Below are 10,202 nucleotides of genomic sequence, written 5' to 3'. Positions count from 1 at the left end.
TGAGGCCTCAGGTCAGTTGAGGCTGAAGGCTGGGTTGGTCTAGCGCAGCACCCAGGGAGCCCAGCCCCACGGTCGTCCCGATGCCCGTCCCGATGACTCTCACTGTGCCAGCACGCTGCTCGCTGGCACGTACTCGGGCCTCCCTGGGGACCCGCTAGGGAACTGTCCAACCTCTGCGTGACCCAGTGAGTCACCAGTGACCCCCTCCCTCATCCAGCCTTAAGTTTCTAAACTGCCTCCTCTCAGCTCTCATCACGATTAGTTTCTCTCCCTTCTCAAAGCTTCTCTGAAAGCAATTTCCACCTCCCGTCTCATTTTCCTTCTCCTGACCAGCATTGGTACGTCTTGTGCCCTAGCCCATCCGTACTTGGATTGTCCGGCCCAACCTCGGTCTGTGGCGGGGCCTGGGGTCAGCCCTGTAGCCCTGCCCCGTCCACCTGACCCCCACCCAGGTGCAAGGCCCCCTGATCCCCCGTTCCATGCTTCCTTCCTCAGGGCACTAAGGCACAGTACTTGGCAGCCAAGGCCCTAAAGAAGCAGTCGTGGCGATTCCACACCAAGTACATGATGTGGTTCCAGAGGCACGAGGAGCCCAAGACCATCACTGACGAGTTCGAGCAGGTGAGGGCCCCTCCCTGTGCCCCGTCCACTCTGGTCCCGCTGGCTGAGTCCGGGTAGAGTCCCCACTCCACACGTAGACTGGCAGCCCTGCTGCCCGCTCCCTTTGCCACCACCTTCAGCCAGCTCGGTCCCTCAGGCCATCTGCCTTGCCTGGGACACCGTCCTCTTCCTCACTGGCCAGCTCGCGGTCACCCCAGAGGTCCCAGCCTCCATGTCCTTCCTCAGAGGAGCCTTCCCCAGGCACACACACAGCCTGTGCCCCCGCCCCTCCTCTGGCACGGTGGGGGGATGTGGTGTCTCCCACCCAAGACCATGGGCTGCACTGCACGGGGACCTTGACAGTCCCCAGCACCCAGCAGAGAGGGGCTCAGCAAACACGGATGGGCAAGCTCTTTTGTTGTTCTCGTAATTGATTGATTGGGACCTCCCACTTGCAAAACACTCTGGAGCCAGACTACCTGGTTTGGAACCCAGCTCTAGCTGGTGACCGTGGACAATTCACTTGAACATCTGTCTCTATTTCCTTATCTGTAAAAATGGGGTAACAGCACCTACCTTTATGCAGTTGTTATGAGGATTAAATGAGTTAATAACGTGTAAGTACTAAACGGTGCCTGCTATGTAGTGTCATGGGCGTACTGTACTTTATTTCAACTTTCAGTTGCTATGTTCCACAGTGGTTTTTTTCCACCAAATCTTTACCTGATGCCAAGCACTGAACAAGGGCCTTGTCCTCAGGGAACTCAGTCTCCTCCCCTCCATTCCTTCAGGTTCTTTGAAACATTTCCACCATTCATTCAGAACCCGGCCCCCTTCCCACTGTGTCTTCTTGGACACTAACTACAGACATCCTGTCCCCTCCCGGTTTGGTCCAAAGTAATCCTCTAAGTTAGTGTATTTCCAGGCATCAATCCTTCAGAAGTTCCCACACCACCGCTGTTGCCAGTAAAACGTCTGTCCTGGCAGCCTGCCTGGATGTATGTATGTAGACTCCAAGCCTGTTCCATGGCCTCAGGGGTTTTGTGAAGACTAAACCCTAGGACATACATCACGTACGCAGCACGCCATCAGTGCTTGGAAAGCCAAAGCCATCGAGAGAAGCAATAGGATGTCTGGCACACGTGCCCGGGCTCGAGGCCCGGCTCTGGCATGTGACCTCCCTGCACCTCCCTCTGCTTCCTCTGAAGCAGGAGTGATAACGTTTCCCACCTGAGAAGAGCCTCGTGAGGGTGGAGTGAGATGGCGTGTGCATGCAGGGCAGTTGGCCTGGTGCCTGGCTCCTCCATGGCCCTAAGACCTGTCCCTCTGTCGGTCTGACCCAGATCCCCGACCACCTCGTCCACTCACTGACCGCCTTCTCCCCCGGCCAGGGCACCTACATCTACTTTGACTACGAGAAGTGGGGCCAGCGGAAGAAGGAAGGCTTCACCTTTGAGTACCGCTACCTGGAGGACCGGGACCTCCAGTGACACCGGCCCCTCCCTCCACCCTTCCCTCCCCCAGCATGCTGATCCCCCTGCCCAGGTGAGGGCCCTGCCCTGGAAGACTGGGGGGAGGCCCCAGGCCATAGGGCAGCCCCCTCCCCCAGGAAGCAGGGAGGGGGCTGGGAGGCTTTCTCTTTCTCTCAGCCCCACCCTGGGGGCCCGGGGGCGAGGGCTGCCCCCTCCTCCCCTCCCCAGTGAGGGACATTTTTTGGTAAACCTATTTTCATTTTGGAAAATATTTATGAATAAATAGTTTTATATGACGGCTGGCAGCAGCGGCCTCTCCTGTACCCCCTGAGTCAGTGAGCCAGGGGGTGTTCCTGCTGGCGGGGGCGCCGGGCCAGCTGGGGGTTGAACTGGGAGTTGTACCGCCTCCGCCGATCGTCCACCTCTTCTGGCTGATCCTCCTGGGCTGCCATGCCTCCAATCCGGGCCAGCAGGGCCTGTGCACGAGCCCTCTCGGCCGCTTCCCGCTGGAGACGTTCAGCTCGAAGCTGGTCCAGGGACGGGGGTCTGGGAGGAGATGAGAGTCAGTTCAGGAAGCTGGTAGTCCCAGGAGGCCCCGCCCTCCCCCACTGTCCTCTGGGAGGGAGCTGCCACCTGGGAGGGAAGCAGACTGGTGCTGGGACCCTGAAGCTGGCCTCCCCACCTCTACAGGTGGGTGCCCCTCCACCACTAAGCGGCTGTATGGCACTGAGCACAACCTGGCCCTCGCCATTCCCTCATCTGTGGGAGAAAGGAGACGCGTCGGTATACCCGATCTACACTCGGGTCTGCATCCTAGGGACACAAACCTGCTTTTAACTCTAGCCCCGTGGTTCTCACACTCTGGTCTCAAAAACTGAACCTCAGAGAGCTTTGTTTCAGTGGATTTTATCTGTCAATATCTTGCATATACAAAATGAGAAATCTTAACACAAGCGAATGTTCCACCCGCCACATCAGTGGTGTCGTCTCATATCATGTAGCCTCTGGGGACCCCGAGAACAAGAGTTAAAAAGTTAAATGATGTTATGAAAATAGGCTTGACTTCGCAGACCCCATGAAGGGGTGTCAGGACCCCCGGGGTCCCTGGACCACGTGTTGAGAACACGTATCTAGACCCCAGAGCCCTCCCGTCCCAACCAGAGAGAGCTTCCATGGTGCCTGCATGGCCATGGCCAACCCCCAAGGCCCAGGCTCCTTACTCTTTGGGTCGTTTCTCAGGTCCCTCCTTTTCCTTTCTGCTGTGACTGCCATTGTCACCACTGTGCTTTCTCTTCTTCCCCAAATGTTTCTGCATCTCCCCCAGAGGGTCCAGGCGGTTCTTGATCTTCTCATCTGGTCCTGGACCAGACGGGGGGCCGCCCCGACTTGGGGGGAGCTGGTACCAAGGGGGCTGAGTCTGGGCTTCCGCTGCACTCTGGCCCAGGTACGTCAGGATGCCCAGAGCCTTCTCTTGCCTCTCCTGAGGAAGACAAAATGTGGAAGTGAGAATGTCGAGTGTGTCTCCCTTTGGGGAACCCAGGGACACCCAAGGTTCCCGAGGCAGAACCAGACATTGAGCCAACAGGCCTGTCATGAGCCAACTCTGCCAGGTGCTGGGGACACACAGACCAGTACGTGTGGGGCTCCTGCTCCGGGGGCACAATGGCAGCTTCAGAAACAAAAAGCACAGGAAGGAGGGGACAGGGTGGAGCTGCTTTAGGTTAGGGTTCAAAGGCAGGCATCTTTGGGGAGACAACTGAAGAAAAACCTGAGAGAAGCAAGCAAGGAAGAGGAGTGACTGAGGCGGGGGTGGGGGGGAGGAGGCAAATTCAGAGTTTGATGGGAAGTCCCCGAGAGCAGGTGACTGACAGGATCTGATTTACATTTAAAAGCCCCTTAACACTTCCCAAATATCTATAGGCTCTGGACAGCAGGTTAGAGACCTGAGAGGTCTGTACCTAGCTGCCGGCAATAACCAACACCTCTTAAGTGCTATGTTTTGGTACGGTTCTGAGTTCCCTAGATTAGCTTGTTTAATCCCCACCATATCCCTAAACACTCCTTAGTCACACCTGACGGGCAAGGTGCTCCCCTTCCCCCGGCTCCATCCATGACTCTGACGAAGAGGGCAGGACCGACTTACTTTCTCTCGTCGCTTCTCTTCCTCGTACTCTTTATTGCCTCTGCTCACCCCCTTCCCTTCTTCCAGCAGCTCTCGAAACAGATCCACAGGGCCAGAACTGCTTGGGGCTCCTGCTGCTGCTGCTGCTTCAGCCGCAGGTAGTGAGTTCTGATGCCTGGCTTTCTTCCGTAGGAATTCTGTGCGGGCCTGGGGGAAAAGAAAGGTATAGGCAGAACATTCAGAACCTAGATGTGACTCAAGGAACTGTGAGCCTGGTGCCGACCACAGAAAACCGCAGGCCGTGGTGCCGGGGGCTGTAAAGGAAGGGAGCAGGGGCACTGGGAGCCCAGAAGAGGCACCTATCCCAGCCTGCGGAGAGGGTGGGGGAATGAGGCAACGCCTGGGTTTGTAAGCTACCTTTCAAACAGTAAACCAGGGGGGTTCCCAATCTCGAGTGACACAGTAAAAACAGCTACGAAGGCAGCCAATTCGTGTATTAGGACAGGTGATCTGAATTCCAGGCAGGGCTCCATGTCACTATCCCCAGCTGATTTGCAATTTCTACTGGTAAATGTGAATTTTAAAAACCCTGACTACCTCCCAGCCAGTGTTGACAATCAGATTAGCCAAAGGACAGGAAGCTAGGTGTAAACCAAACAGGTTAGGAGTTATAAAGAGAGCCTCCAGTGTTTGTGTGTGGGCAGCGGTGCAGGCAAAAGGCTCGCCCGACAGAGCGGAACTGGCTTGTTCCACTGTCATTTCGCTGTGTCTTCCTCTCTGAAGCCATCTCACTTCTCTGCACAATGGAAATGACAGCCTCTCTAAGAACGAACAGTGCTTGAGAGATTTGGCAAGTCAAGCGCTCTGCACGGGGCGAGCACAGAGTAGGCGCTTACTAAACAGGGAGTTTGTGCAGGTAAACTAAAAAGTGGTCCGAGTTTCCTTGAATTGTCCAGGGCTTCGTTTATTCATGAGCTCCTACTCTAGGCGTGGGGAGAACCAAGACCAGGGAGAGCTCGAGGTGGGATACGCAAGAGACCGCACACGCTTCCAGGGAGCCCGGCCCCTCATTCCGCACGGTGTGCATTGCGCCTGCGCGCCGCCCCATTTCCGGTCCCTCCCGAGGCGCCTGGGTGCTCCGCCCGGCCGGACTGGGAGCTTACCTCTTGCTGAGCGAGCAGCACCCTCCGCTCACGCTCTTTCTCCTCCTCCCGGGCTTGGGCCTCGTCACGCCGCACGCGGGCGACATTGTCCTTGTTCCGGACGTGCCAGCTCTTCTTCGGTAAGATATTCATGGCGCCGTAGCTGTCCACGGACTGGCAGGCCCGCCTTCTAGCACTTCAGATTGGCGAGAGGATGGCCCCTCCCTATCTCGGCCATGGATTGGTCCTGGACTATTTGGCACGCCCCTCTGGGTCTGTAGCGAAAGTTGATTGGCTGAGACGCCCACCTCCCGTTGCCCGGAATTGCGCGTGGTGTCGCCTAGCGACCGCCTCTTATCAAGATTCTGAGTCAATCACAAGTGTCCCCGCCCGGACGCTACTGAACGCGGCCTCTGATTGGCTGGCACTCCCGCCAGGTCCTCTCGCGGAAGAGCCCGCCGCGCCGACCCACAGGTAAACACATTTGATTGGCTTATGTCCCGCTGATGCCTTGCCCCGCCTTCTGGACGCGAGTTTCAAAAAGCACTCAGCAGCCTCAGCTGTGTTTATTGGTACTAGAAAGAGGTTCACTGGAGAGTCAGGGACTTAGCAGTGAATCCCAGGGCTGGAAAAGCATGGAGTCTTCTCCAGTTCGCTTATTTTCCAAATGATGTGGCCGAGGCTTACAAAGGATCTGAGGGCAGGTCTGGGTCTGAAAGTGGGAGGTCACCCTGAGCCAGGCTGGAGAGGTCAAAGAGCTCTGTTGGCCGAGCTCAGCGCCACAGCGCGCTGTGCCAGGAAGACTTTATTCTGCGCTTCCTGAGGTAAAGGGTAAAGAGAGGTGGAGATAAGACAGATCTTCTCTCCACCCGTGTCCCTTTCCATATTCCCCAGGACCCCTTCCCAGGGACCGGGCCTGGCTCACCGTCTCTATCTGGCGTTTGAGTTCAGAGATGAGGCGTCCATATGAGTTAGCCAGGGCCACGGTATACGCCATCAGGATGCTAGAAGAGACGGAATGGAAGCTACTCCCCAAACGCCCTTAGAATATCTTCAACGTAGGGCTCTTTAGTAATCAGGAGTCTGGACCTCCTCCTTCAGACTCAAGAAGTCTAGTATCCCAGCCCCCTCCTTTCCTCAGACCCAAGAGTCTGGGCCCCCAGCCCCCTTCTCTCTTGGAAGCAGGCAGCGAGACCCCAGGTCAGACATGCAAACTCAGACCCAGGAGTCTAGGCCTCTCACCTGGAGATCAGCAGAAGGGGCACAGCAAAAGCCTGGGTCCCCAGGAAGAAGAGAAATTTCTGGGCAGTCTGAGGGAGCTTGCAAATAGACTCGGGGATCTCGGCCCAGATGGACGACTGCCCCCGGAATGGACCACACAGCTTAGAAGGTGGGATCCTGAAGTCAAAGACAGGCAGAGCTCAAGGATGGCCAAAAGTCAGAACCCTGGAGGAAGGAGGAAGGAGGAAGGAGGGAGGGAGAGACAGGCAGGTGCCTCTCACACTTACAGGAAGATGCTATAAAGCACAGGAACGCTGGAGATGGCCAGACCCAGGAGAAGGACCAGGGGGAAGAAGAAGTTCACAGTGGAGGCCCGAAAGGTGCGGGAGGCCGGGGAGCAGGTGGAGAAGAGGGTGATCTGGTGGGGGGGGATGAGGGAATCTGAGCCCCAGACTCTCCTTCTCCACCATCCAGGAGCCCTGGTCCCTGGCCTCTTCTCCTCAGTCAGGATCCAGGAGCCCCAGTTCTTTTCCACTATCAGACACAGGAGTCCGGGTCCCCCCTTCCCTCAGACCTAAAAGTTGGGATGCCCTGGACCCCTCCTTCTCCCACATCCAGGAATCTGTCCTCCAGACCCATCCTCCGTCAGGATCTAGTAGTCCACGACCCTGGCATCCTCCCCCGCCAGGACCCAGTAGTCACATCCCTCAGTCCCCTCCTCCCCCCAGGACCCAGAAGCCCAAGCCCCAATACCTCCCGCTTCAGACCCAAGGGTGCCCCCCACCCCTCACCTTCTTCAAATAGAAAAGCAGCAGGAACTTGGCCGTGTTGAGCAAAGGCAGTAAAGGGCAGAAAAAACTCCCCACCCAGACCACTGTCTGTGCGTAGATGAGCCCCAGCACTTCGTCAGGCACCTGGAACTCCAGGGTCCCCGCAAAACGACCCAGCGCCCCGGGACAGAGGCCACACAGCAGCCTGAGGGGCGGGGTGAAGCCGGGCCGAATCAGACGCAGGCCGGCCACGGGTTTCCCCGCCTTCACCGTCCCGCCCACCAATCGGAAGTGAGCATATCTGGGGGTGGGGGTGTGTCTATAGGGCGGGGCTTGAGGCGTAGAGGCAATCGTGGCAGTAGGGACAGGGCTGCAGGGAAGTGACTACCAAACTCGTGGAGGGGCGGGGTCTGCGGGCAGGGCAGTCAGAGGCAGGGCTAGAAAGGGACGGGGCGAAAGAGAAAACTGGGTGCTGGGCGGGGCCACAGCAAGGGGCGGGACTCTCACTTCCGAGGAAACTGGATGAGCAGCGTGACTGCCAGGCCCGTCAGGAGATCAAACAGCAGGAGTTTGTACATCTCCTGTCCCAGGCGAGTCTCCCAGCACTGAGGAAGGAAGAACGGGTCATAAAGACCTCAGGACCCAGACACCTGTAGACCCGAACGTCTGAGTCTCCAAACTGCAAGCGTATGAGATTCTATCAATACTTTCTCTGGGGGTCTTTAGTTTTTTTTTTAAATCCATACCCCTGTCCTCAAGGGGAAGGTATTCTAGCACCCCAAGCTCCCCTTTCCTCCCAAGCCAGGGGGTCCGGACCCACCGGGCTCCTCCTTTCCTTCAAGGACCCAGGAGTCCGTCCCCTCCCCCACCCCTCATCCTCACCGGAAGTTCTTTGTAATTGTAGCCACAGGTTTTGCACTCCTCAGCGTCCGCATCTCCCCCGCAAGTGATCTGATTCCAGAGAGAGAAGAGCAGGACCAGCAGGGAGGCCAGGCGGAGAAACACTGTCCTGGCAAGGGGAAGAGAGAGAAAGGGAATCAGCACTGACCGAGTGCCCACCACGTGCCTGGACCCTCCTGTGTGGAGCGTGCTCACAATTCTCCCCATTTCCCAGATGAAGAAAACTGAGGCTCAGTGACAGGAAGAGTCGGGATTTGAATCCAGATCCCACTGGATCCCATATCCTGACGATTTCAGTCTCTTATTTGCTACAACCAATGTCCCCCGACCAGCCCCACCATCATCCCCAGCCCACCCCAGGAGTCAAGAACCTGAGCAGGATAAAAACGATCTGGCGGCTCCTGGTGTAGCCCTCCAGTGGGGCAATGAGCTTGAACACCGGTGGCAGCACGAAGTTGACCCCGGAGATGAAGATGGACGGAAGGTAATTCACCACGAGCTTCAGCAGCGGCATTCCCTGGATACGAGGCTCCTCCTAGGAGGGAGGGTGGACCAAGAGAAGAGGCTCTGGGGTCCTGCAGGAGCCATGCTTAACGTCCTCCGCCAGCCTCTTCCTCCTTCATCACCCTGAAGTCCAAACATAATCCCCACACGCACACCAATCCCTCCTCTCTGAGATTCCAGGAATCATAGGCCTCAATCTCCTCCACCCCTGGAAATGTAGGTTCCAGGCCCTTTCCTCCCCCGGGGCCCTCCACACCTGCAGCTCCACAGTGGCCCCTGTGGCCCAGTAGATGCCGTAGAAGGCTGCCGCAAGGAGTGCCACCACCGCCGTGTTGAGCAGCAACCGCACCGACCACACCCTGGCTTGTTGGCCCAGCGTCCGCACCGCAGCCTGGCGCCGCACCGCTGCTTCCTCCAGCTCCACCTAAGGAAGAAAGAGACGTCCACTTGGGTTCCATTACCCTAGGTGCAGCCTGTGGTCCAGAGCCCAGGCTCAACGGGAACCGATGCAGCACCGCCCCTCCAAGAACATCTATAATCCTTAGCTCAGCCCATCCAGGGCCCTCCAGGTGACAATTGAGATCTGGCTCCGCCCCCAAGGCCCCACCCAACACGTCCAGCTCCTCCCAGGACCCGCCCAGCACTCATGCCTGGTGCTTTGGAGTTACAGTTCTACTTTATCAAGCCCTTTCTGGCCACACCCTTCTCTTAACTTTGAACCGAGGAGCTTTAGGTACCGCCCCTTTCCTGCTGCTAGCTTTTTCCTGTACCCTCTGACTTCAGGCATCCCTGTAGTGGCCTTGGCCCCTTTCCCCCAAGGCCCGCCTCCTTAGAAGAAAGCTCCGCCCAGCATCTCTCTGGAGGCCCGGTCCCTGGCCTAGGCCCCGCCCATTCTCTCAACCCCGCCCCCTCGGGTGACATCTGGTTGTAGGCTCCCCCACCCCTAAGCGCACCTGCAACTCAAATAGGATGTTGCGCTGGCGCAGCCGCACGTGGACCTCCCCGCTGAGGCCAAAGTCCCAGGCGGAGAACACCCGGTGGCTGTAGCTGGTCACGGCCCCTGACTCAGCCAACAGCGTCTGCTTCAGCCCAGACACCGAGCTAAGAGAGGGGAGATCCGAGAGACAGGGTGTAGCAGGACAACCACAAGCAGGGGGGTACGCTTCTCCCCTTCTGGGGCAAACAGGGAAAATGAACTCTAAGACCTTGGGCATTTGGAGGCTGCTACCTGGTGGAGACACATACAGTCATTGTCGCCAAAGACCAAGAAAGAGATTGAGAGAGGCCCAGAGGAGTCCAGACACCCAAAAAGGCAAGACAGAAACCTAAGAGATAAGGACAGCTCTCCAGAGAGAAGAGAACAGAGACTCTGGGGAAACAGAGATTTAGAGGGAAGACTGAGACCCCCAAAGGGGGGCAGAGATTTCAAGAAAAGGGGACAGAGACTCAGAGAAAAAGAGATGGAGAAAGG

General features: G+C 57.4%; 3 protein-coding genes across 4 annotated transcripts in view; 1 reads left to right on the top strand and 2 right to left on the bottom strand.

Annotated features, from left to right (window-relative positions):
- The window catches only part of CNOT3 (CCR4-NOT transcription complex subunit 3), an 11,960-nt gene extending 9,592 nt beyond the window's left edge, over window positions 1-2,368 (top strand). The window contains exons 16-17 of the mRNA XM_024742199.1: window positions 496-621; window positions 1,992-2,368. Of these exons, the coding sequence (XP_024597967.1) occupies window positions 496-621; window positions 1,992-2,090 (225 nt within the window). The 3' untranslated portion in view covers window positions 2,091-2,368. The remainder of the gene's footprint in view (window positions 1-495; window positions 622-1,991) is intronic.
- LENG1 (leukocyte receptor cluster member 1) lies at window positions 2,344-5,787 on the bottom strand. Its single transcript, XM_024742226.1, has 4 exons — window positions 5,358-5,787; window positions 4,216-4,401; window positions 3,293-3,552; window positions 2,344-2,618 (listed from the first exon to the last, which is right to left on the bottom strand). The coding sequence occupies exons 1-4, from the start codon at window positions 5,487-5,489 to the stop codon at window positions 2,405-2,407; spliced, it is 792 nt and encodes a 263-aa protein (XP_024597994.1). The 5' UTR covers window positions 5,490-5,787; the 3' UTR covers window positions 2,344-2,404.
- Window positions 5,788-5,886: 99 nt separating this feature from the next.
- Window positions 5,887-10,202, bottom strand: part of TMC4 (transmembrane channel like 4) — a 14,797-nt gene continuing 10,481 nt past the window's right edge. The window contains exons 6-15 of one of the 2 annotated variants that reach the window (XM_024742218.1): window positions 9,685-9,832; window positions 8,988-9,155; window positions 8,599-8,762; window positions 8,210-8,336; window positions 7,835-7,932; window positions 7,349-7,532; window positions 6,845-6,975; window positions 6,579-6,734; window positions 6,262-6,340; window positions 5,887-6,155 (exon numbers count right to left, since the gene is read on the bottom strand). In XM_024742218.1, coding sequence (XP_024597986.1) covers window positions 6,087-6,155; window positions 6,262-6,340; window positions 6,579-6,734; window positions 6,845-6,975; window positions 7,349-7,532; window positions 7,835-7,932; window positions 8,210-8,336; window positions 8,599-8,762; window positions 8,988-9,155; window positions 9,685-9,832 — 1,324 coding nt within the window. In that variant the 3' untranslated portion in view covers window positions 5,887-6,086. Of the gene's footprint in view, window positions 6,156-6,261; window positions 6,341-6,578; window positions 6,735-6,844; window positions 6,976-7,348; window positions 7,533-7,834; window positions 7,933-8,209; window positions 8,337-8,598; window positions 8,763-8,987; window positions 9,156-9,684; window positions 9,833-10,202 lie in introns of those variants that run through there. The other variant, XM_024742219.1, reaches the window with a different exon arrangement.

This window comes from Neophocaena asiaeorientalis, unplaced genomic scaffold, assembly GCF_003031525.2.
Source record: "Neophocaena asiaeorientalis asiaeorientalis breed wild unplaced genomic scaffold, Neophocaena_asiaeorientalis_V1.1 scaffold614, whole genome shotgun sequence".
NCBI lineage: Eukaryota > Metazoa > Chordata > Mammalia > Artiodactyla > Phocoenidae > Neophocaena > Neophocaena asiaeorientalis.
This window is presented reverse-complemented; position numbering and strand designations above follow the sequence as displayed.

Bases quoted from the DNA above. Each gene is read 5' to 3' on its own strand.
- LENG1 (XM_024742226.1), bottom strand. From the start codon at position 5,489: ATGAATATCTTACCGAAGAAGAGCTGGCACGTCCGGAACAAGGACAAT. The intron at 4,402-5,357 runs GTAAGCTCCCAG...CTTTTCCCCCAG, and splicing joins TGCTGCTCGCTCAGCAAGAG to GCCCGCACAGAATTCCTACG. The intron at 3,553-4,215 runs GTAAGTCGGTCC...TGTCTTCCTCAG, and splicing joins AAGAGAAGCGACGAGAGAAA to GAGAGGCAAGAGAAGGCTCT.